Below are 27,215 nucleotides of genomic sequence, written 5' to 3' on the forward strand. Positions count from 1 at the left end.
TATCAATAATAAACAGTTCTAAAGTGACGAGAGAGAAGGAAAGAGGGAAGGGGGGGGGGGGGGGGGGGGAAGAGAGAGAGAAAGGGATGCAAATGTTGCCGGTGGGTTTTTAAAAATACAGTACCTCGTCAACTATTAAACAAAATAAAAAATCTTTCGGTTTAATAATAAAATATTATTATTTTTACTTATCTAAGCGTTGAATATAATACTTAATTATGTCACTGCAAAAAAATAAATATTTACCAACGTATAGGCCGAAGTTTTCTTTAAAAATGAATTGCGTGTACTGTTCTTATGCTACAAGTTCTGCAGATAGGTCACTATGTCATCAATTAGTTTTCAGCTGGTTTGACCAACAAACAGGCTCGTCTCTCTGATTGTGATGTATCAACAATTTAACAAATAAACATAGATCTACCCGGATTAAAAAAAAATCTTTATTTGCTTGTAGAACAAAACCTTTTTTTTCATGTGTATCAACCGAAGCGATTTGTAATACTAAGAGATGACGAGCAGGCAATTCAGAGTTTCTTCCAAGGGAGGAGGGGGGGGGGGGGGGGGAAGAGAGATAGGGGGGGGGGGGCGGAGCTCCGAACGAAATAGAATTTATATAGAAATGATATACTTTTACTAGTGTTCGCCCCCCCCCCCCCTCGAAAAATTCCAAGTGCTCCCCGCATTCGGAGAAAAAAGTCTGAAAGAAACACTGAGGTCACTGCATACAAGTGAGTTAATTTAGTTGTGTGGGGGCGAAAATTCCTAACGACCCTGCAGTCCCATTCAAATAAGCCTCGTCAAACACTTCAACTCTAATCATTAATTAAACTGGCAAAAAGCATTTATCTTAGATATATTTTGCAATTTTTTGTATTGGTGTCACCCCCTAAATGGTGTCACCCGGTGCGGCCCGCACCCCTGCCCCGCGACACCCTATACTAAGGGGTTAATAACTGAACGATTTTACTCCTTAATTTATTAAAGGGACGTAACATCGTCAGGAATTTAAACTTTTAATTTCCTCCCTTTTTCAGCTTTTTATAAAAATTCTTTATTCTAATAAATATAGCACCAGATTAAAAAAAAATAATTGTTTTAACTCTACACAGTGAGATTACACAGTGAGATTACACACAAACCTGCATGGGGGGAGTTAAGTTTAAGTTTTAAGGTGATTTATTACAATCCGCAAACGTTTATTTTTAAATCAATGTTTTTCTGTGTACTCGTGTGGTTAACTTATGAGACGGAAGTCGAGCACTGGCCCAGGATGAACGAGCCTTTACGTCTTATGTGTCCGGCTAAGTCGGAAGTAACGAACGGTGGTCGATGGCGCGCAGATCGTGTCCGGGTTTCCCCGCTGCGACTGTGAGGTTGTCAGACGACAGCCTCACATTTGTGTCCTACCTGTGGCGACTAGGTTTGGGATTACCTGTTGAGAAAAATTTTGTTTACCTCATTGTAGCGGAGAAATAAAGTAACATTTAGTCGATAAATACAGTTAGGGTGTTAAACTCTCAGAAAATGAAAATTTTAAAATTAATTTCTTTGATGAGCGTGATTAGTTTAGTGAGGTGTGACGAGGGTTCAGAAACAGGGCGGCTGGATGTGTTTCATAAGGTGTTAGCTGTATCAGGAAACAGCGATGTGTTGTCTGTAAGTGATCTCGCGAGTTTTGTGGATAAAATATTTCAACACTTGGAGTGCGCTGACCACGATCATCAACATCAGGATAAATTACCAGGGAATACACACTCATGCGACACCGTTTTGGTGAGTTGTAGTTTTACAAAATTATCAGGGAATACAAACTCATGCGACACCGTTTTTGGTGAGTTGTAGTTTTACAAAATTACTAGGGTATGCATACTCATGCGACACCGTTTTGATGAGTTGTAGTTTTACAAAATTACTAGGGTATGCATACTCATGCGACACCGTTTTGATGAGTTGTAGTTTTACAAAATTATCCGGGAATACACACTCATGCGACACCGTTTTGGTGAGCTGTAGTTTTACAAAATTATCAGGGAATACAAACTCTTGCGACATCGTTTTGGTGAGTTGTATTGTTATAAAATAACATCGTTATTTCGTTAAAAAATAAAAACAGAATCAAATTCTGTTTATCGTCAGGCTGAAAAATTAAACCACAGCAATGATTTATTATATTCTATGATTGTTTCTTAAAGATGTATTGATAATGCTTAAACAGAGTAGACCTGCATTAACTATATAGAAATATGCCTACATTTTAAAATTTAACGCAATATTTTCACCAACAGATATTAAGATAATTTGCTTGGAACCTGACACTTTGGTATACTTTGATTCCAAATTACGGAAGACGATTCGTTGCGTCAGTGAAAAAAAAAAACAACAACCGAGAGTTATTTTAAAATTTGCACCGACTCTACACCCCCACCTGACCGTTGAGAGGAAGAAAAGATTACAATTTGAGGTGGCGGGAAGTGTCGGCTGAAGATAAATATCGTCTGTCAGTGAAGATGTCGTCTGCAGAGTTTAACGTCTTAAACGTCAGCGCGGCCAGTAAGGGGTCATCCATAAATGACGTCACACTTTCTTTTTTGTCAGCTTTAAACATTACTTATGGAAAGAAAATACAAAAGTGTGACGTCACACTTTCTGGAGCTCTCCCCTCTTCATCACACATCGTCACAAAATTCCGAACCACCCCACCCCCTTGGAGTGTGACGTCATTTATGGACGACCCCTAACTCAGAGAGGGCTCAGTGCGGTCAGTAACTTACAGGCAGAATACAGTTAAAATGGTTGCCACCCCCCCTCTCCATCAATTGATTGTCAGTTCACGAACACGGTCATATGGTGCATAACCCATAGCGGACTCAGCCCTAATGGATACCTGGCAACAAACAGAACCCCAATGTTTACGGTTAATGCTGCTCTTTGATCAAAAGAGCAGAACAACATTTGTTTGTTGTGATGGGTTTCAGATGTTTGGACGGACCGGGACAAATAAAACAGGATACATCAGTTCCGTGAACACCGCTTCCTCAGATCAAAACACAAAGGCCTGGGTCACTTGAAACTTGTGGGTCTGGGTTATTTGGAGTTTGTGGGTCTGGGTCATTTGAAACTTGAGGGTTTGGGTCATTTGATGTTTGTGGGTCTGGGTTATTTGAAAGTTGAGGGTCTGGGTTATTTGAAACTTGAGGGTTTGGGTCATTTGATGTTTGTGGGTCTGGGTTATTTGAAACTTGAGGGTTTGGGTATTTTGAAACTTGAGGGTTACGGGCAGGGGCGAGGGGGTCGTCTATCAATGACGTCACTCATATTAAGGGGTAGGCCTAAGAGGTTCAGACGTTAAGAATGATGTGTGACGTATGAAGCTTGTGTAGGGCGAATGGAAAGCGAAGCTTAAAAAGTTGACGTAGAATTCATTTTGTTTAATGAAATGAAAATTTAGAAAACACTAATCATCTGTCAATGTGTATGGTGTGTGACCTAATTATGGGTTGGGGTCTTGGGTTTTGTGACGACTTGTGACGGTTGGGTGGGGGTATAAAGTGGGTTAAATTAAAATAGGAAACACGACGTAGCATTTATTTAAAAAACACGATTTTAATGTTAGTCGTTTAAAGGGGGGAGGGGTAACTTCTAACGTCTTTTTTAGGAAAGGGGGGGGGTAACTTTTTGAGATAAGTGAGGAAGGGGATTCGAAATAGGTTAAAATAACGTCACGTGATTTGTGGATGTCAGGTAAAGACATGAATGTACACACAATCAAATCTTACGTCAAAGACGAACAACAATATAGAATCCGTTTACACACACAATGGGTCTTTCAAGTGTTTATTTCAAGTATAAAAAACTAAGGAAACAGTGCAAAACAAAATATAGATCACGTGACGATTGTTGTGAATGTAAACTCGAATAATAGGAGAGTTCCGTGTCTCATTACAACACAATGGGACAGGAGAGTTTCTCCTGAAATCTTCTGTTAGGGGCGGGTCAAACCAACTAGCACATAATACCCTTGAATTACATCCCCTAGACGTAGTTGAAGGCTTTACCAACATGGATAATGACATGCCGAAGTTAAGGCTGACGGAATGACAGCACAAGCTTATCTCTGAAAGGCAAACTGTTTGGCAAATTGTTGTCAGCAAGAAAACGTTGGTCGGCCCTTGTTGTTTCATTTTCTGTTGTTTATTTTTAAACTTTAAAACTATACCCCCCTCCCCACCCCCCAACACACCGCCCTCAACACACGAATTTTAATTAGCTCGAGCTTTTGTTTACCTTTTGTTAAACGTTCTGATTGTGGGCGTAAAACCTAACCTAACGACCTACTCATGTTGGTTAATTGTGAAGGTCTTCCCTGGTTGACTATAGAGTTTTTTTTATAGCATAGTGGTCATCCATAAATGACGTCACGCTTTTTTGGGCGATATTTACCTCCCCCCTCCCCTCCGTCACACATCGTCACAAAAAGCCAGACTCCCCCCCCCCCTAAAATTACGTCACACCTCATCCTACAACCCCCCTCAAAATTGCAGTTGATTTTTTTTAAACATCGATATTTTTTCCAAAATCTTGTCTGAACTCTGTCAAAATAGAGTATTTTAATCAATTCCTATTACAATTTATTACAGTTTTCTAAAACGCGAAATAACATCTAAAATTCGTTTTCTAACATTGTTTTTTTTATAATGCAAAAGTGTGACGTCGCACCATCTGAACCCCCTCCTCCCCCACATCACACACCGTCACAAAATTACGGACCCCCCCCCCCCACCCCCCTACGAGTGTGACGTCATTTATGGACGACCCTATTTCTGTTGATTCATGGACTTTTGCGTCTGTCTTTAACTGTCTTGTTTCAAATGTTGACCCCCGTCTTGTCTATAGACACGCGCCAGTTGTACTTTGTTTATTGAATTGATTGGACAATTAAAGTACTACCATGCCGCCAGACCCCGCAATGCGGGGGGAGGGGGGGTGGGAATGACCTTTAGGGGACTCAATTCCAACCAAAAAAACATTCAATTTTTTCTTTTCATAATTAATGGGTTTTTTTTTTCGTGCACCATAATAGTGGTTTAGTCAAAAAAAAAAAAAAAAACAGGTCTACTGTATCGGTGATTGTTCTACAGTAGCTAACATGCACGGTTGCGTATAAAAATATTTTAAAATCTACAAGAGCTGTAGTTTAAAAGATAGGCAGACATTCACACTGCTTCCATAACTTACTGCCCTTATTTAAAATATTAGTTCCCATAAAGCTTATTTAAATAGTTTTGTACTATGTAAATTAAAAAGAAATTCTTACTCTTAATTATTATTTAAATAAGACAAACTAAAGAATCGTTTAGCAATAAAAATAAATGTATTCGAAAATAATAATATACATACAAAAAAATCATAAAAATAAACATAACGCGAGAAACCATTGCACAAATCAAGCTTATATGTGTTTATATATTTTTTGATCACCTATCTATATAATGTATACTTCATTTTTCATATTAGTGGTGATATTGTGCCTATTTTAAACACATTCATTGGTGTTTGCCTCTTGGCTTTAAATAAATTAACTAATAAATAAAATAAATAAATGCAAACGATTATAAACACGATTATTTCAGGCTCAGAATGAGTTTGGACATAATTTTGTCAGGTTGGTTAAACTATATATATATATATATATATATATATATATATATATATATATATATATATATATATATATATATATATATATATATATATATATATATATATATATATATATATATATATGTATATATATATACAGGGCGTAGCGAGGGGGGGGGGCGGGGGGGGTGCGGACCGCACCGGGTGACACCATTTAGGGGGGTGACACCAAGGCAAAAAATAGCAAAATATATAGAGAAAAACTTGAGGGGGGTGCAAATCGAAAGTTTGAGGGGGGGTGCAAATCAAAAACTTGAGGGGGGGGGGGTGCAAATCAAAAACTTGAGGGGTGGGGTGCAAATCGAAAGTTTAAAAGTTTGTCCCTGGGAAGGGTCGCTACGCCTCTGGGGGGGGGTGACACCATTAAGTGCCGCACCGGGTGACACCCGACCTCGCTACGCCACTGTATATATATATATATATATATATATATATATATATATATATATATATATATATATATATATATATATATATATATATAGGGAAGCACAAAAACATTTGTTTGCGAGGGAGCCTTTTTTTCTAGCCCCCTCACTGGCGGGCTCTATTTGTTTACACCTGTACCACAGGGGCGCCCTCCTCCTAACAGCACCCCGGGCGGGCTCTATTCGTTTACACCACTACCACAGGGGCGCCCTCCTCCTAACAGCACCCCGGGCGGGCTCTATTTGTTTACACCACTACCACCTAGCTAACCCCACTGCATTAAATTATGACGACATCTAATGTCAAGAGGACCCAAGCAGCGTTTAGATTTACATTTGTCTGACGTTTGAGAGAAGAGAATGACACCAAGTTTTCTCCCTGCTCCAACATGAGACACTAGAGTTCGCCCCCTCTACAGCACATCATTGTTTAAAGTTAACTCAGCGGGGGACATGTGTAGGGGGAGTGTAACCCAGGCTATATCCATAGCTATAATTCAGTACACAATTGTAGGTAAAAACGTGAATAAGATTTTCACAGAAACTAAAGACTGATGTTTTTAAGGAAAGAAAGTACGGATAATATTTTACAATACATCGGCACATTTCAAAGAAACAATCAATGGCGCAGGCGGATTGTTTATATATATATATATATATATATATATATATATATATATATATATATATATATATATATATATATATATTTATATATACATATACAGAGGCGTCGCGAGGCGGTGGGTGCGGACCGCTCCAGGTGACACCATTTGGGGGGGGGGGACAACTAGGCATGACAAAATTGCGAAATATGTAGAAAAAATATGTTTCTTGCCAGTTCATTGAATGATTAATTAGAGTATTTTGGGTACAAATTGACGATCCTCACAAGGGGGTGGGGCGGTGACATTGTGACATAAGCCTACTAAAGAGAAAATAGTGCTGCTTCTAGCTATATTAATAATCTACTATAGATAAATATCTTTACTATTAACTGAGAACCCTTTAAAGCTATATATATATATATATATATATATATATATATATATATATATATATATATATATATATATATATATATATATATATGCTTAAATGGGATTTAAAAAAACCACTTTACATGAAAACATTATGCGTACTTTGAAAAAAATAACCAACAACAATATATGCCATATTTGTGGAATGTAAAATGTTTATTCATAAACTCGTCCGGTATTAAAATTATTCTTTAAAAATACAACAATTTGATACATCACGTTGTTGTTTTTCTGTGATTCTATTCACGAGTTTAAGAAGGATATTCCCTTTAAAGTACTCCTTTCAAGATATGCGCAGATGTTTGTGTAGGCTATGCAGGTATGTTGAACATAGATTTCATAAACAGGACACACCTAAAGCCCTCCAAAAGTGACCTTTGTCCCTGCTTGCCCACGTGGCTATGTCTGCGCCAATCAGAAGAGCGCAGGTGAAAACCAGTTTTTTCACCTTTCAACTTTACCACACACGGACTCAAATATTTTCCTGTCCGGCACGAACTTGGTATTTAAAAAAAAAATAAAAAAATTCCCCTAATTATGTGTCCGCCTGTAGATCTTTAAAAATAATACAATTCGTCTTGGTTTAGGGTGTTGCAAGTTGTAACTTAGTAAAGTTTATCTTTCCATAAAATATCTAAAATGTCTATCACCCCAGCACCAGTGATCGACCCCCCCCCCCCCCCACACACACATTAAATCAGGGTTAAAGAAAAACTTTGACCTATCAAAGGTTACCTACATATTTATTGACAGACACCAAGTCCGACCTTGACCTTGAGAAAACTGTTTTGACCGGGTAGATGAGGAAGGTTCCGGGTTGTGGGACGGGAAAACAGGGTGCTGTACCTGCTGACGTCATATTGTGGCTAGTCTGGTGAAGTTGTGGCGGGGATGGGGGGGGGGGGGGTAATGTATGCGTATGTGAGCCTGGGCTAAGTGATGTTGGCGCCATTGTATGTGGGTGGATATTTAATTGGATTAATTGCACTTCCAGCACTGTCCCCACCCCTCCTCCAGAACTGTCCCCACCCCTCCCCCAGCACTGTCCCCACCCCTCCCCTAGCACTGTCCCCACCCCTCCCCCAGCACTGTCCCACCCCTCCCCCAGCACTGTCCCCACCCCTCCCACAGCACTGTCCCCACCCCTCCCACAGCACTGTCCCCACCCCTCCCACAGCACTGTCCCCACCCCTCCCCCAGCACTGTCCCCACCCCTCCCACAGCACTGTCCCCACCCCTCCCCCAGCACTGTCCCCCCCCTCCCCCAGCACTGTCCCCACCCTTCCCCTAGCACTGTCCCCACCCCTCCCCCAGCACTGTCCCCACCCCTCCCCCAGCACTGTCCCCACAGCTCCACCAGTACTCCCCCCCCCCCCCGCCCTCATGAGCACTGTCTACCAATAATATCACCCTAACAACACATGACAATCTGTATCACCAGCGATAACACTGCAGTGGGTGTATACTAATTTGTCACGTGATGTTGACTTAAAAATAGTGCCCTATATTTACATTGATTCGGGTATATATAAACCAGAGGTTAGAGGTCAACTATTTCGTCTCAACAATTAATGTTGACAACTACACTGCCGGCATAGGAAACATGATCACTTTTACAACAATGACAGAAACATGATCACTTTTACAACATTGACAGAAACATGATCACTTTTACAACAATGACAGAAACATTATCTAGTTCACAACATTGACAGAAACGATCACAATGTTGACAGTTATGTTTTCCGTCAGATTTGAGTCATTTCACTTGACTACAAATCTCGTCAAATTTTTGCTCCTATAAAAATCTTCTTAAAAACTCCAAAGATTGCTACAATATAAAATCTTTTAAAAACTCCAAAGATTGCTACAATATAAAATCTTTTAAAAACTCGAAAGATTGCTACCATGTAAAAACTTTTTAAAAGTCAGATCAGTATTGTAGTAAACCAAAAGCCTGTGAATTTCTATACCCCCCCCCCTTCCAGTTTATACCCCTCTCCTACGAGAATGAAACAGAATTAGTAAACATCGAATCCTGGCGTGCTACAGTGTGAAACAGACTCTAGAAGGTCTGTCTGTTGTGGGGATAGAAGCGAGACCCCAGCCTTGACAGATGTCAGGCAGAGGCGTAGCGAACCCTCCCGGCGCCCGGGGCGAACTTTCAATTTGGCGCCCCCCAATTTATATATATATATATATATATATATATATATATATATATATATATATATATATATATATATATATATCCAGGGTAACGAGATCGCAGACCAGCTGGCAAAAATTGGGGGAAAGAAACCACAACCGGAAATTTCGCTACACCCAAAAGAAATAAAAAGAATAATTAAAAACAAACAAACGCAAATGTGGTCTGTCACACACCCTCACTACATTAAAGACGACGGCTATTACAATTTAACACGAAAACAACAATACATAATCTTTCGACTTAGAACAGGCCACAACAGACTAAATCAACATATGCACAAAAAACTGAAGGTTGGGTGTAGCGAAATGTGCCCTTGTGGCAAGGCCCCGGAAAACACGGAGCACGTACTCCAGGAATGTACTCTGTATAGCCAGGCAAGAGGCAGACACTGGCCCCAGCCCACCCCACTCAGGGAAAAATTATATGGGACACCTGACAAACTGGAAACCACAGTCCGGTTTGTCCACGAAGTTGGACTTGTTGTCTGAATCCTCCACCATATTCAAAAATTAAGAACGAAGAAGAAGAAGAAGATATATATATATATATATATATATATATATATATATATATATATATATATATATATATATATATATATATATATATATATATATAAGACTTCACTGGACGCCAAAAAAATTCCTCTTAAGGCATTATCCTTTAAAAATCATGATTAGTAATGTCAGAAAAAATTAAAATTGTAGCGGTGCTAATTCGTTTAGCAGTCTTTTTATGATTCACGATCGGATTTTGTCTGTGTGGACGATACAACTATTAAGAAGGGTTCGGTGATTGCGCATATGAAACTGGTTGGGTTCGGTACTCCAAGAAGTAAAGAACCACTGCTTTAGAGTGTATTTTGTAGAAGGTACAAACTTATTTGGTCTACTTTTGGTCGTGTCTTTAGAACAATTTCAATAATTGTAGGCCTATATTACAATTTTGAATTATCAGTTAAGTTGAACAATGTAATAATCAGTACAATATACTAATTTTCTTCTCTCTTAAAATTTTGGCAAAGAGTGTCGCTTCCCACCCACTCGCTCCGACAGTCTGCTATTTTACTGATCGGAATGCGATACAAGAATCCGTGATATTTATTTCTCTTTAATGCAGTGATCCAGGCAAGATGTAATGCAATCAAGTAAAGGTATCTGATATCTCATGATGAAGTTGAGAGAATCGTAAGAATCGTACAAAGAACTAGTCGCGTTATTACTTATCAAAACTGGGTAGTGAAATCGTACATTAAGTGTTAATACAATTGATTTCTTTTCTAAGTGTTAAAAAAGTTATCTAGTAAGCGATCTAGTATAAGTCCTGCGGTTTTTGTTGGTGAAAAAGCGCCCCCCCCCCCCTCACCATCTTGGATAAAAATAGTAAAAAAAATAAATGTAAACGTCACTAACTGTTTTTTTAATGTTACACAATCGTAAAATACGCTTTAGTTCAATGGGTTTCTTTTCTGAGTAGTATGGGTTATTTATTCCTTAATCCGGTGTTAATTTTTCCGATTTTAGTCTTCGAAAAAGCGCCCCCCCCCCATCTAGGAAAGCTGGAAAGCGGTTTTTCCGATCACTATGTCTTAAGGATATGCGTTTTACGGTTACACAATCAAGGTAGAAAACGGTTAAATCAGTATGCAAGGGTTCTCAGTCGTTAAATTTCTTTACTTTGACTGTTTATAATTCAAAACTGCAGCTTAAAATGAACTTTAATAATTTTTTTCTACCCCTTTTGGTGCCCCCTAGGGTCGGCGCCCGGGGCGGCCGCCCTCCCCGCCCTCCCCTAGCTACGCCTCTGATGTCAGGTGATTGACGGCTGTGTAAGGTCGGGGAACATGTTGCTTCTGGTGTGCGTGTGTGTGTGTGCGGGGGGGGGGGGGGGTTGAGGCTCCAGGTACTTTTTCTTGTCAGGTCAGAAGGCACACATGTTACGTAAGACAATTAATTTCAGCAGACGACAGGTGTGTAGACAAGGATGATTTTAACATATCGGCCATCTTACATGGGTCTACGGGTCATGTGCCCTGTCCCTGGGTCTACGGGTCAATTGTCCTAGGTCCACGGGTCATGTGTCACTTTGTCCACGGGTCATGTGTCCCTGTTTAAGTGGGTCATGAGTCCCCTGGGTCTACGGGTCATGAGTCCCCTGGGTCTACGGGCCATAAGTCCTCGGGTCTACGGGTCATCATTTGCTGGGTCCCGGAGTCGTGGTATTTCGTTAACTGTTGGTCCTACACTTGACTGAACTATGACGCTGATCTTTGACTTACAAGTCATATCTATCTGATTTTAAAGTAGTTTCTATGTCTCTGACTTAGAATTCTTCACTATTTAGCTGAAAAAATCCACACAGAAAATTGTGCTTGTACATTTTGTGTTTAAAAAATCATAAAGAAATAAAGCAACCAATTAAAACACGTTTTTTGAACAAATCCGACATATTAACAGGATTAAAGTTGACAGCATGTCACAACCTGCCCGTGTGATTGACATCCTGCCCCTCCCCTGTCCGTCAGGGTGACGTCATGTACTCTAGTCTGTGTACAATTGGCCTGCGTTAAAAGCGGCCCTAAAGTTGATTGGATTAACTCCCTTACTCTGTTGTGGTGGAGTGAACAGGAAAATGACAATTGTCTCCCGTTACAGTTTATGGATATTTAAATTCGACCCCCCCCCCATTGCCCCCCCCCCCCAATGACAGTTGTCTCACGTCAGGTTATAGTTTTCTAAAATCGAAAATACCCCCCCCCCCCTCCATTAACCTATAAAATGACAAGAAAGAGAATGTGTACCCGGATAGATACTGTCCAGTGTGTGTGTGTGGGGGGGGGGGGGGAAAGCTTAACACCAAACAGATCAAAACACTGGATGTTAAAACCATATCGCCAAAATGGTACACGTTAAAACAAACGTGTTTCAATATTTATATTTATACTACTAGCGTACTCGTCCCGCGCGTTGTTTCGGCCGCAGAAGAAAAACTTACGCAATATTTTAAGAGGATTTCATCACTGCATTACCAATAGTGTATTTTTAGAAACGTGACTTATTTTTCTAAAACTGAGTTATTTAAATGTAAAAAAAGCAGGCTCTATATGTTTTGGATCATGATGTTGGGGAGAGAGTTTGTCCATAAACTTATCACATTTTTCTAGACCTGCTAAAATATTTTCCCCAGTGTGTGGACGTGGACGGGCTGGTGTTGGCTGTCCAGACGGACAACACCACTGGCCTGACTGAGGCGGAGTTCTGGGACGCCTCCACCCTCCTCCTTCATTACGTCACAGAGGTCAAGCAGACGTGCCACAAGCACGTGACTCCCGGCCAGCAGTCCCTGCCACAGGCAACACAACACCTGCTTTCTCTGACGTCCGCCGGCGGCCCTGCAGGTATCACATCGGCAGGTGTCAGCGCCCTCCTGCAGACGTTTCAGGTGAGTTGACGCCATCTTGTTGGAACTTTCAGCAGACGGCAAGAATACTGGGTGATGCTGATTAGGTCATTATTTTTGATTCGATTAATGATTAAATATTGATTTTGTGATTATTAGATTAACTTTTATTTTAATATGGGTGCTATATATTCGAGAAAGTCAGATTTGAATACAAAAGAGTAAAACTGAACAACACGTTGAAAATGTCCTGCCTAAAATAAAACGTTTGCCAAAATGTGCAAGAGATTTCTCGAGTGATCAACGTTTTTACTAAAGAAATAAAAATTCTTTTATGATAAAGTATTTAAAAATTTGGCTTCATTTTCTTCTTTAAGTAATTATGAATATAAACATTTAAAAGTCTCATCGGAAATGTCGGATTCTGGGATGTCTGAACGAAATCACTGCATTAGAAGTAGGTCATGATAGAGTTAATGTAGGTCATGATAGAGTTAAAGTAGGTCGTAATAGAGTTAAAGTAGGTCAGAATGGAGGTAAATTAGGTCTTGATAGAGTTAAAGTAGGTCATAATAGAGTTAATGTAGGTCATGATAGAGTTAAAGTAGGTCGTAATAGAGTTAAAGTAGGTCAGAATGGAGGTAAATTAGGTCTTGATAGAGTTAAAGTAGGTCATAATAGAGTTAATGTAGGTCATGATAGAGTTAAAGTAGGTCGTAATAGAGTTAAAGTAGGTCAGAATGGAGGTAAATTAGGTCTTGATAGAGTTAAAGTAGGTCATAATAGAGTTAATGTAGGTCATGATAGAGTTAAAGTAGGTCGTAATAGAGTTAAAGTAGGTCAGAATGGAGGTAAATTAGGTCTTGATAGAGTTAAAGTAGGTCATAATAGAGTTAAAGTAGGTCATAATAGAGTTAAAGTAGGTCATATTAGAGTCAAAGTAGGTCATACTGGAGTTAAAGTAGGTCATACTGGAGTTAAAGTAGGTCTTAATGGAATTAAAGATTTTCCACAGACAGACAGACAGACATCAGGACAGACATTGTGAGCTAACAATACAGAAAATATTGTTGAGCACAAAAACCCAGAGACTACCCCCCCCCCCCCAAACACACACTAATTATGATGTGACGTCATTAACTAACCGACATTCTCTCCGCAGCATTTGATAGCCGAGGAAGATGACAACCACGCTGCCCACAACCATAGTGACAACCACCACAACCACAGACACAGACGGCACGACCACGACCACAAGGATGACCACAAGGATGACCACGACCAAGATCAAGAGCATGACCACGAGGATGAAGATCTGTCCCCCCTAATTATTCAAGAAAAGGTAAATCTGTCTGACCAGTTGGTCGGTGCTAGAGTCTACAGTCTGGGTCAGGTCATAGCTGTCTGTGTGTGACTCATGTGACTTGTGTCTTGTCAATGTTATCTTAAAGTCATATGACTTGTGTGTCATCATCTTTAAGTTATATGACGAGTGTGTCATCTCTAAGTCATATGACGTGTGTGTCATCTTTAAGTCATATGACGTGTGTGTGTAAGACATTTAAGTCATATGACTTGTGTGTGTCACATTTAAGTCATATGACTTGTGTTGAGTCATGTTGATATCACGTGACTTATGTCTTGCAGTGTATGAGCAGTGATTCGGTGATGTACTACCTCAGGGGAGACGACTCTGGTCACGTGAACAAGTCCAGGCTAGGAGAGTTGTCGGCCCTTGTCTTGTACCTGATCTCACGCGGTATGTTCGTCACACCCATCTTTACATACTGATCTTTATACAGAGAGTTTACACCAGGATCTTTACACCAGGATCTTTACATCAGGATCTTTACACCAGGATCTTTACACCAGGATCTTTACACCAGGATCTTTACACCAGGATCTTTACACCAGGATCTTTACACCAGGATCTTTACCACACAATCTTTACACCAGGATCTTTAAACAAAGCACTATAATATTTAAGTATCATCAAGATCTTAAACATACGCAATTTGCACACTGATCTTTAGACACAAAAGTCATTGGTTCACATAGCACCAAGATCTTTACTCCTTGACTGACGTTAACCTTGACATCTACAGGGTCAGAGGTCAAGGACAAATGTCGTCTGGTGCCCAACAAAAATGAATTCGTCCAACACATTTTTACAGTCTATGGCACGGGAGGCAATTTAACAACTGATGGTAGGTTTTGTTGTGGACAGTAGGTTTTGTTGTGGATGGTAGGTTTTGTTGTGGATGGTAGGTTTTGTTGTGGATGGTAGGTTTTGTTGTGGATGGTAGGTTTTATTGTGGATGGTAGGTTTTGTTGGGGATGGTAGGTTTTGTTGTGGATGGTAGGCTTTGTTGTAGATAGTAGGTTTTGTTGAGGATGGTAGGTTTTATTGTGGATGGTAGGTTTTGTTGGGGATGGTAGGTTTTGTTGTGGATGGTAGGCTTTGTTGTAGATAGTAGGTTTTGTTGAGGATGGTAGGTTTTGTTGTAGATGGTAGGTTTTGTTGTGGATGGTAGGTTTTGTTGTAGATGATAGGTCAATTTGTTGTGGATGGTAGATTTTGTTGTGGATGGTAGGTTTTGTTGTGGATGGTAGGTTTTGTTGTAGATGGTAGGTTTTGTTGTGGATGGTAGGTTTTGTTGTAGGTGGTAGGTTTTGTTGTGGATGGTAGGTTTTGTTGTGGATAGTAGGTTTTGTTGTAGATGGTAGATTTTGTTGTGGATGGTAGGTTTTGTTGGGGATGGTAGGTTTTGTTGTGGATGGTAGGCTTTGTTGTAGATAGTAGGTTTTGTTGTGAATGGTAGGTTTTGTTGTGGATGGTAGGTTTTGTTTTGGATGGGAGGTTTTTTTGTGGATGGTAGGTTTTGTTGTAGTCTAATATGTTTTATTGTAGTCATTGGGGGTTATCTTGAGGTAGCTTTTTGTGATTAGAGAGAATGAAAACTGACCTTGACCTCCCAGGCTTGAAGACCTTGATGGGGAAGTTGAACATTGACCCAAACAGCACGCACGCAGACGAGCACAGTGGTCACGTGCACAGAGAGAGGCGTCACGCCCCAGCTGAGCACCCGGGGGCACGGGACCGCCGCCAGGCTAGTATCTCTCAGGTGAGACCCGACTTTATCAAACGTGGGTTGGTGTCAGGATCCGTCTGTCACGCCCCCATGTCTGTCTGTCCCACCCTCACATCTGTCTATCACGCCCCATATCTTTCTGTCCCACCCCCACGTGTGTTTGGTCACGCCCCATATCTTTCTGTTCCACCCCCAAATCCGTCTGTCACGCCCCCACATCTGTCTGTCTGCAGGAGCTGACCAAGTGCTACACCGCCCACCAGATCGCTGCCCTCTATGAAACAGACCGAGCCATCGACAAGGCCAGCTTCGAGCAGCTGTGCCCAGCTCTGCTCAGTCAACAGCTGTTCGCGGACTGCACAGCTGCAGCCGTGGGGCAGAAGGCGGAGGTCTCTCTGGCAGAAAGTAAGAATATTAGCACCAGGCACCAGCTACTTATGGCTTTAGCACCAGCTACTTATGGCTTTAGCACCAGCTACTTATGGCTTTAGCACCAGCTACTTATGGCTGTAGCAATAGCTAGTTTGGCTGAAGCCCCAGCTAGTTTGGCTGTAGCCCCAGCTAGTCTGGTTGTAGCCCCAGCTAGTTTGGCTGTAGCCCTAGCTAGTCTAGCTGTAGCCCCAGCTAGTTTGGCTGTAGCCCCAGCTAGTTTGGCTGTAGCCCCAGCTAGTTTGGCTGTTGCACAAGCTAGTTCTAGCTAGACAAAAACTGTCCCACCCCTCCCACCACAGATGTAAATTTGATGTTGTTGATAAGGCCACTGTAAATGTGATGTTGATAAACCCACAGTAAATAAGATGTTGATAACTTACTTACTTACTTAATCCTCATCACTCCCTGTGGAGTATAGGGCAGCAACAAATCTCCGCCATTCCACCCTGTCCTGGGCGAGCCACTTTAGTTCATGCCAGGTTTTGCCAGTAGCCTGTACTTCTTCTTCCATCTCCCTCCTCCATGTTCCCAGTGGTCTTCCTCTATTCCTCTTTCCGGGTGGGTTCCACTTCAGCGCCATGTTGGGGAGTCTTTTTTTGCTCATGCGTAGGACATGGCCCAGCCATCTCCATCTCCTCGTTCTAACTTCTGAGACAATGTCGTTTAATCCTGTCCTTCGCCATATTTCCTTGTTCGGGACTTTGTCGTCCCACTTTATCCTGAGGATGCGTTGGAGGGATCTTCTTTCAAAGCCTCTGAGTCGGCTCTCTCCTTTCTTGTTTAGTTTCCATGACTCTGCAGCATAGAGGAGTACAGAACGTACATTTGACTGTTGATAAAGCCACTGTTAATATGAAGTTAATGAAGCCACTGTAAATATCATGCCGTTTCCCCAGAGTACGGCTACGGGAGTGTGGCTATTTTTGTCATCTGTCTGTGCGCCATATTTGGTGTGGTCGTCATCCCCTGCGCTTCCGGTGCCGTGAAGAACGTCATCATGTCCACCTTCGTCGGTCTGGCCGTGGGCACGCTGTTTGCCGACGCCATCTTGCACCTGATACCCATGGCAAGTCACGTGTCTGTCATGTGTGGGGGGAAGTGTGTGGTGTGGGGTGAGCTTTGAGGGGATGTGTGTGGTGAATTGTGTGGTTTGGGCGGCCTTTGTGGTGATGTGTGTGGTGCATTTGGTGTTTGTCATTTATATCATTTTGTGTCATCAAATGAATGTCATTGATTGATTGTTCTGGATTTATTGTCATTGATTGATGATCACTGATTGATTATCAGCGATTAATTGTTATGGATTGATTGTCATGGATTAATTTTCATGAACTTATTTTCATGGATTGATTATCATTGATTGCATGTCATGGATTGATTGTCATGGTATTATTGTCATGGATTGATTATCATTGATTGCATGTCATGGATTGATTGTCATGGTATTATTGTCATGGATTGATTATCATTGATTGCATGTCATGGATTGATTGTCATGGTATTATTGTCATGGATTGATTATCATTGATTGCATGTAATGGATTGATTGTCATGGTATTATTGTCATGGATTGATTGCGATTGTTTCAGGCAATGGGCGCCCACTCTCACGGTCCAGACGAGCACGCAGGTCACCAACATGGCGACCAGATCGTGGTCGAGAAATATGTTTTCTACGGGCTGGGAATCATGGGAGGTAAGAAAGTGGCGGAAGCAGGGGAGGTGTGGCGGGGCGATAGTCCCCCTCACGCATGTATAACCAATGTATATAGTTTAGCTTGTTAATGTTTCTAATGGAACCTGTTTTGTTGTATCTTACCTAGGTCTGTACCTGTTTTACCTGCTGGAGACAATGTGGTCACGGTGTGGCAACCATACGGTAGGTTTTTATTCTGGTGGTCCGCGGGCCCTAGGCGGCCCACGGTTGCAGCCCTACGTTCAACTGTGGTGTTCGTTAAAGATCGTGGCCTTCCTTTCCCAAACGTCCATTACAGTTTCATGTTTCTGAAATTAAGATAATTTTGAAAATATTTTAAACAGGGGAGGGGGTGGGGGGAGACATGTCATTAAATAAGAGACGAAAGCAAATTTAAAAAAAAAATATTGATTTAACGAATTGAATGTTCCCCGTAAAAAAAAAAAGTAAAAAAAAAAAACGCTTGGTGTGAAAATATTCAACGTAAAAGAGTTTCATGTGAAAAAGTTTGCTATGAAAATGGTCCATGTAAAAGTGTGGAACATTTTCTTGTCAAAAATTTCATGAGAACTAAATTGAGCTGACACCGTTTTTATTGCAGCACAGTCATGGAGGAGACGATACGACTGACGCCGACATGCAGATGTATGCCAGTAACTTCACTGTAGGTTTTGTAGGTTTTGTAGGTTTCACAGTAGGTTTTGTAGGTTTCACAGTAGGTTTTGTAGGTTTCATAGTAGGTTTTGTAGGTTTCTTGTCTGTGGATTGGGCAGTCGAAATGCCGAGCTTTTTAGTAAATACTCCATACTTTACCCAGTCTAAATGCCGACCTAGTTTAGTTGACCTAGTTTAGTTGACCTAGTTTAGTTGACCTAGTTTAGTTGAGTCCTATTTAAATGACCACTTCTTCTAATGATTCCTTGTTTTTGTACCTGCAGAAACCTGACCAAGATGAATCCAGCCTGTACACAGGTAGACAGTCAGGTAAGACAGTTCGTCCTTGACATTACACACACTCACTTCTGCTTTAAGAAAGCCAAACGGTCGTCTGCTAGCTGTCCAGTAGTTGGGGAATGTCGCCATCCAGCCTGTCTCAATACAAGGGAAGCAACTTGTTCGTCGCTCGTGAGAGTTAGATCTTAATTATAAATAAATGATGAGTTCTCATCAATGACTCAGTTTTAAACGATACCGTGCAGGAGTTGTACAACACTTCCCCTGTAATACACAGCCTGCAGCGACGTAACCCCTGCATGTTCAGTAGTCTTCGTATATTCACATTCTACCTTTGTTAGTTTGTAGCATGAACCAACCTGTTGTTTAACAGAAATTTGTTTTCTGCAGTTCTTTCCCTTTAGTCTGTTTTTAAAAAAGACACAAAATTTAAGTGAACAATATTTGCATGTGTGTGCAGTGGTTTCTAGATTGAGTTGTGTGGGGTGACGTGTTTGGTGGGTGCTTTAGGGAATTACAATAAACGAAATAATTAAAAAATGAATACATATTTTTAGAAATAAAAAATCTGAGGTGAAACGTTTTAGAGCTGTTAAATAAAACCACTTTATGTAGTTTTTAAGTTAAAACCACTTTTTGTAAAATTCAAGTTAAAACTACTTTTTGTGTGCTGTTAACTAGAACCACTTTTTGTGGTCTGTTAACTAGAACCACTTTTTGTGGTCTGTTAACTAGAACCACTTTTTGTGGGCTGTTAACTAAAACCACTTTTTGTGGGCTGTTAACTAGAACAACTCTTTGTGGTCTGTTAACTAGAACCACTTTTTGTGGGCTGTTAACTAAAACCACTTTTTGTGGGCTGTTAACTAGAACAACTCTTTGTGGGCTGTTAACTAGAACCACTTTTTGTGGGCTGTTAACTATAACCACTTTTTGTGGGCTGTTAACTAAAACCACTTTTTGTGGGCTGTTAACTAGAACCACTTTTTGTGGGCTGTTAACTAGAACCACTTTTTGTGGGCTGTTAACTAAAACCACTTTTTGTGTGCTGTTAACTAAAACCACTTTTAAAAAAATTGTCTTTGTCGCCTGCTGATTCCTACTCTGGAGATTTGGGTTGGTGAGCATGTGAATTATTTACGAGCACGGTATGATGACATGACATTTACCTGCATCGTGGGATGACATGACATTAACCTGCATGGTGTGGTGAGGTGTTAGATGCCTGTTAGCATGTTATATTTTTATTTATTTTCTGATGACATGTCATCTTCCTGTACCTTCTGATGACATATTTTCTACCGGTCAAAGGCGTATGCAGGTTTGGAGGTTAGGGGGAGCGGCGAGTCGATAAAAGGCGCAAAGCTGTAAACCATAGAAAAACATAATGTAACCTTACTTTGAAGTTAGTGTGTCTGTGAATAACGCAAACAGCAGATGTACAGATGGTAAAGTGGGTTGACATTGGGACGTATACTTACGACGAGTAAATACAAATGTTGAAATTTTGACTACATAACATCGGAATTTTAAATTGCAGTTTCTGTTAGGTGGGTCTGTTTGCCGTGTATTAAAAAAAAATATTTTGTGAAACTTATTTTAAATTTTATTTAATTAATCTCCAAAAAAGGCGCCACTATCCTAAAAATGATCGTAGGGGGAGCAGCCGCCCCTGCCCCCACCCCTGCATACGCCATTGCACCTGTAACTAGTGTAACAGTCTGGTGACATGTCATCTACCTGTATTTACCTGTACCTGCATGCCACATATTTCTCCCCACTAAAGGAAGCATGTACGTCATCAATGAAGAGAAGCAGACGATTGTTGGACAAGAGAAGGGCAATCTTATTTCTGGTAAATATTTCTGGGCTAGGTAGGACAATCTTATGTCTGGTAAATATTTCTGGGCTAGGTAGGACAATCTTATTTCTGGTAAATATTTCTGGACTAGGTAGGACAATCTTATTTCTGGTCTAGTTAGAACAATCTTATTTCTGGTAAATATTTCTGGGCTAGGTAGGACAATCTTATTTCTGGTAAATATTTCTGGGCTAGGTAGGGCAATCTTATTTCTGGTAAATATTTATGGGCTAGGTAGGACAATCTTATGTCTGGTAAATATTTCTGGGCTAGGTAGGACAATCTTATGTCTGGTAAATATTTCTGGGCTAGGTAGGACAATCTTATGTCTGGTAAATATTTCTGGGCTAGGTAGGATAATCTTATGTCTGGTAAATATTTCTGGGCTAGGTAGGACAATCTTATGTCTGGTAAATATTTCTGGGCTAGGTAGAACAATCTTATGTCTGGTAAATATTTCTGGGCTAAGAGTGACCGAAGGGCTATTTTATTTCTGGTAAATATTTCTAATCCTTAAAGGTAAAGTAGAGTTTTAAAGCCTACATTGACCTAGTTAGGAGCCCACTCAAGTGACCTGTTGGTGATGGCCCTTGTAATCCCGATGATGTCCGCTAAAAATAGTTCATCAACAGACCTCAAGGGGCCCCACGGATTTTGTCAACCGTGACCTCCTTGTGTTGGATAGTTTGGCCACTCATGGTTGGGTAGGTGAAGTAGAGTTCACATAAAGCCCAGACACTTGAGGGAGTCACGTGACCAGTACAACACAGTCACTTGAAATTATCAGACGGCTTTATGTCAGCTCAGAGATAGGTAAATCGTGCAGACAGGTAAACCCTGCAGACAGGCAAATCATGCAGACAGGTAAATCCTGCAGACAGGTAAATCCTGCAGACAGGTAGATCCTGCAGACAGATATAACTCGCAAACTCAATTCATAGTCCTGATTATTCCCGGGATTCGAACCTATCTATTGTGCCAGTCTATAATTTAACCACACCTTAGGCACATACATGACTAGATTTTCTTACGTTACTTTCTGCTCATCTGTCTGTGGTGGAGGGAGCTCCATATAAGATTGTTTTATTTCCTACCTGCCTATTTTACATGTTCCCACCCTGAAATATTACAGTTTATTTTACCAGAAATATTCTGTCATTTTCCCTAAAACTTTCATATAATGAGAACAACGGTACCTAACTAAGACATTTTCTTCTACCACCCCAGGCATCAAACCCGTCGTCTTCATGATCGTCATAGGGGACGCCATCCACAACTTCGCAGACGGCCTTGCCATTGGCGCGGCCTTCACCGCCAGCGTGTCTGTCGGCATCGCGACCTCTATAGCTGTCTTCTGCCACGAGCTGCCTCACGAACTAGGTCAGTGTCACACTCAGCCGGAAAATTCCGGCATCTTGATCAGAAGGGCTGGTGAAATGTGCACGTATTAAAATTATCCTTTCAGATCCTAAGTAAGATCATGGTATATAGAATATAGATTACCCAACCCTGCGAGAAGTGGTTCGACGGCAACTAACTGTATTGAAGAGGTTTAAATTTATCCAGTACCAATAAACCAATATGTCATTGGTAAAAGAGTATGACTATCTTAAGTACTATCTTTTAACTGTATAAAACATCTATTGATTGAGAGGGGGGAGGGGGATGTTGGGTTAAATTTCCAAGGTAAATGACGGTCTTGGAGTGGTCCAAAGTTTACAATTTTCGAGTCCGGAGACTGGCGTGAAACACGTCCAATTGTGGCTACACTCCAGCTCTAACGCATGTTGCTTCATGTGGTCCCAGCACCATTCCACGCAGGGGAGTCTGGGTTGGGTTAGGTCAGCACGACCTGACCTTTTACCACCCACCTGCAGGTGACTAGAGTTTAAGTTAGGGTCAGCATGAGGTCAGCACGACCTGACCTGGTACCATCCACCCCCCCCCCCCCACAGGTGACTAGTTTAAGTTAGGGTCATCATTAGGTCAGCACGACCTGACCTGGTACCATCCCCCCACAGGTGACTTTGCCGTGCTGCTCCAGTCCGGCCTGAACTTCAAGAAAGCCTTACTGCTCAACTTCCTGTCCGCCCTGACGGCGTTCATTGGCCTGTACGTGGGGCTGGTGGTGTCTACAACAGACGAGGTCAGGAACTGGATCTTCGCGGTCACGGCCGGCATGTTCGTCTACATCGCCCTGGTCGATCTGGTAAGGTGGCTTTTTGGATGGTTTGTTTTGGTGGGTTTTTGGGTGGTTTGTTTTGGTGGCTTTAAGGTGGTTTGTTTTGGTGGGTTTTGGGTGGTTTGTTTTGGTGGGTTTTTTTGGTTCTGTTTTGTGGTTTTGTGGTTTGTTTTGGTGGGTTTTTGGGGTTCTGTTTTGGTGGGGTTTTTTGTGGTTCTGTTTTGGTGGGGTTTTTGTGGTTCTGTTTTGGTAGTTTTTGTGGTTTTGTTTTGGTGGTTTTGTTGTTCTGTTTTGGTGATGTTGTTTTGTTTTTTGTTTGATTTGTTGGGTGTGTTTTGTTGGGATTTTGTTAGAGCTGCTGACATGTTCATCTACATCATCCAAAGCTGGTTTTTGGTGAGTTGTTTGGGATATGAGCATTCTATTCTAATTTGCTAACGTTGATGTATCATTTATCAACATGTCATGTGTTGTCACCCCTGTATCAACATGTTGATGTCTCCAGCTCCCACAGCTGATCAAGACTTCCGGGTCCTTGAACTTTGTCCTCAACAATGTCGGCATCCTGCTGGGTTTCGCCATCATGTTGCTCATCGCAATCTTTGAGGAGCACATCAAAATCTGAGTGGCTGAACTTGACAGTGGAAACTTGACATTGGAAACTTGACAGTGGAAACTTGACATTGGAAACTTGACTTTAGAAACTTGACAACACAACCTAGACACATCAAGATCTGAGTGGCTGAACTTGACATTAAAATCTTGACATTGGAAACTTGACAACCTTTACACATCAAGATCTAAGTGGCTAAACTTGACAGTGGAAACTTGACATTAGAAACTTGACTTTAGAAACTTGACATTAGAAACTTAACATTAGAAATTTTACAACACAACCTAGATACACCAAGATCTGAGTGGCGAAACTTGACATTGGAAACTTGACATTAGAAACTTGACTTTAGAAACTTGACTTTAGAAACTTGACAACCTAGACACATCAAGATCTGATTGGCTAAACTTGACATTAGAAACTTGACATTAGAAACTTGACTTTAGAAACTTGACATTAGAAACTTGACAACCTAGACACATCAAGATCTGAGTGGCTGAACTTGACATTAGAAACTTGACATTAGAAACTTGACAACCTAGACACATCAAGATATGAGTGGCGAAACTTGACATTAGAAACTTGACATTGGAAACTTGACTTTAGAAACTTGACTTTAGAAACTTGACAACACAACCTAGACACATCAAGATCTGAGAGTCAATACGAACATTGTGATACTTGTCAAAAAACGCAGACGAGCGAGGAACTCGCCTTAAAGAAAATTAAGAAAACGAAAGATGATCCCGGTTTTACGAAAACGTTTTGAGATTCATTGCATGGTATTGAAAGATTTAATATTTTTAATTTTATTTTGAAAAATATGTACGTACATTATGTACAATTAAAGTAAATTAAAGGGTAATATTATTGTTTAATATTGTTCTAAAGTATTTTAATGTATTTAAAATTATTCCATTAAAAATGTTTTGTTAATAATAATCACAAATGAATTACGTTTGATTACATTTATTGTCTATAGAAATGTTTTTTTAAAAAAATTAGATTTATTTCAAATAATTTAATAATATTTAAACAATTTTTAATATTTAAAATAATTGACAATGTAATTATGTTTATTTAAAAAAAATGCATTTATTTTCTAGAACTGTTTAAAACTTTAAAGTCCCAAGTTGTGAAACGAAATATTTAAAAATGTCTTTCTGACATTATTTTTGTAGATTACTACTGTTTTCCCGTTTTGTTTTGGTTATTAGTATAACCCAACTCGTGGGTTTTCTAGTTGGCGCTCAATGCTTCAACTCACGGCGTGTTGTGAGACATGTTTTGATCCCATTTAAGTGACTGGCCTCTGTCAAAGGAATGACTGGGTCGGGCGGTGGAGTACGAAGATAGCTCGACTCTACTTTACCTGCCCTGAAAGGGTAGCTTTAATTTTTCTTTCTTCTTAAAATGATTGTTATTCCGTTTTCGTAATTTATTTTTAAACAGTAAAATGTTTGTACATAATACATTTTTGTAAATAAGAATGTACATTTATATTTCCAGATAGTAGAAATAAAGTTTGTTAAAAGAAATATTTTGCCAGCAGTTTCTTATATCAATTGTCTTGTGTAGTGTTGTCGTGTCCTGTTGTTGTGTCCTGTTGTTGTGTCCTGTTGTCGTGTCCTGTTGTCGTGTCGTGCTGTTGTGTCGTGTTGTTGTGTCGTGTCGTGTCGTGTTATGATGTCGTATTGTGTTGTTGTGACCTTACTTCTACTAATCCACCTGATCTTAATTCTACTAATTATACTAATCCACCTTTTGATATGGTAATTAAACCAGCAAGTGACCTAGGCGTTACTAATCCACAACAAACACCTGTATGGTATGTTTCTCACTTAGCACACCCGGTCCCGGTCTAGCACACCTGGTCTAGCACACCTGATCTAGCACACACGTGGGTAGCTTGAGTTAAAAGTACATGGTAAACAGGTGTGTTGGTAGACCGGGACACTAACCGTTTGTGAGTGTGTGTGGTGTGTTGTGTGTGGCTGCATGTTCTGTGTGTGTCACACCCCTGCCACCAACCGCCTCCACCCCCCCCCCCCCCTTTGTTTACAGGTGTCAGAAGTCGCACCCTGGCGTCATTGAACACACGACAGCAGATCCTGTATCTGTTGTTTTCCCAGCGTTCACTGGGGCGTGACGACTTTCACTTTCAGCCACTAACTGGTCGACACGGAAGTTATTCAACCTTGACTGTTGACCTCCCCGGTAGAACGAGGCCAACCGAAGAAGTGAACAGTTAAACACACGTGACTTAGTCTAGGTGTAACCGACACCTCTCTGACTTGAGAGTCACCCATGTGTGACGTCCACGCCGAGGTAGGGATACGGTCGGTACACGTGACTTTTGTTCAGCGGTGCGGTAGGGTCACCATACTGAATGTAAACACCAAAACATTTACACAATAGAGCATACACAAAATGTATGGGATAGAGAACAGATCAGGAAAGGGATAGGGATAATGAAATGGGATAGGGACAGAGAATGTGAAAAGGATATGTTTAAGACAGGGATAGCGATAAAAATAGGAAAGGGGATTAGGATAAAAATAAGGATGGGGATATGAATAGTGACATGAATAATTATAGGGATAATTTTAGGGTAAATGTTTTGTATATTAACACGTTTTTCTTAACTCAGCTTCGCGTTTATTTGTTTGTTTGTTTGTTTGTTGTTAAAATTGACATCGAAAATTAGCCCACTTCTGATTGCTCTAGAGATCTGAAATTTGGCATGCAGGCTATTTTCGCCTAACAATTTCAGATGCAATCATAAAAACTAGCAATTAGAGACCTAAATTAGCTTAATTAAATTACGCCCCAAGGACCCTAAAATTGAGGACATGATTTCTAAAGATACCGACAAGACTGGAGGCCTATTGACACAGTTACTTCGGCCCCTATCGATGTGAGCGCGCTGGCCGTGATCGTATAGTGGTTAGTACTTCGCGTTGTGGCCGCGACAACCCAGGTTTGAATCCTGGTCACGGCATGTAGGCTTAATTAAATTACGCCCCTTCTCTGTTTAAAGCGTATCGGTCGCTCGAGATTTTTAGTCCGTGTATTTAAAAACACTTAGTCAAGTCATACTTAATCAAGTCATTAGATAAAGTAGAAAATAAACTATATAAAAAACTTTTTAAAAACCACGTTTTTCATGTGTAGCAACGGACTAAAAATGAGAAAAAATAAAATACTTAAAAAAACTTTTTAAAAAACCACGTTTTTCTTGTGGACTAAAAAGTAGAAAATAAATTTTTCTTCCGACCCTAGGGGATCTACCAATGACTGCTCGTAGATTTTGTTCATACATTTGATGACAAAAAACGTGGGTCGGGCAGATGGGTCGGGAAATTTGATGGTGAACGTACCCACGTTTTTTGTCATCAAACGAACGCACTTTGTTCAAAGTAATACATTTGGTATAACAACCGAGACACGACGGCTAAACAATATAACAACCGCAGCACGTGACAATATAACCACCACGTGACAATATAACCACCGCAACACGTGACTATATAAACACCGCAACACGTCGGCTAAATAATATAACAACGGCTAAACAAATTGCTCAAAACTTGAATCGATGATGCCA

The 27,215-nt window shown here is 40.6% G+C and overlaps 1 protein-coding gene across 1 annotated transcript; it reads left to right on the forward strand.

Moving 5' to 3' along the window:
- Positions 1–1,370: 1,370 nt before the first annotated feature.
- On the forward strand, positions 1,371–25,131 carry LOC131954104 (zinc transporter ZIP4). Its single transcript, XM_059317626.1, has 16 exons — positions 1,371–1,773; positions 12,567–12,821; positions 13,942–14,121; positions 14,427–14,538; positions 14,885–14,986; positions 15,759–15,904; positions 16,105–16,276; positions 17,200–17,369; positions 17,893–17,998; positions 18,126–18,181; positions 18,600–18,662; positions 18,937–18,982; positions 20,739–20,807; positions 22,041–22,193; positions 22,835–23,022; positions 23,501–25,131. The coding sequence occupies exons 1-16, from the start codon at positions 1,525–1,527 to the stop codon at positions 23,618–23,620; spliced, it is 2,187 nt and encodes a 728-aa protein (XP_059173609.1). The 5' UTR covers positions 1,371–1,524; the 3' UTR covers positions 23,621–25,131.
- The last annotated feature ends 2,084 nt before the right edge of the window (positions 25,132–27,215 follow it).

This window comes from Physella acuta, unplaced genomic scaffold (assembly GCF_028476545.2).
Source record: "Physella acuta isolate Inbredline_101_S28 unplaced genomic scaffold, ASM2847654v3 ptg000972l, whole genome shotgun sequence".
NCBI classification, from domain to species: Eukaryota; Metazoa; Mollusca; class Gastropoda; family Physidae; genus Physella; species Physella acuta.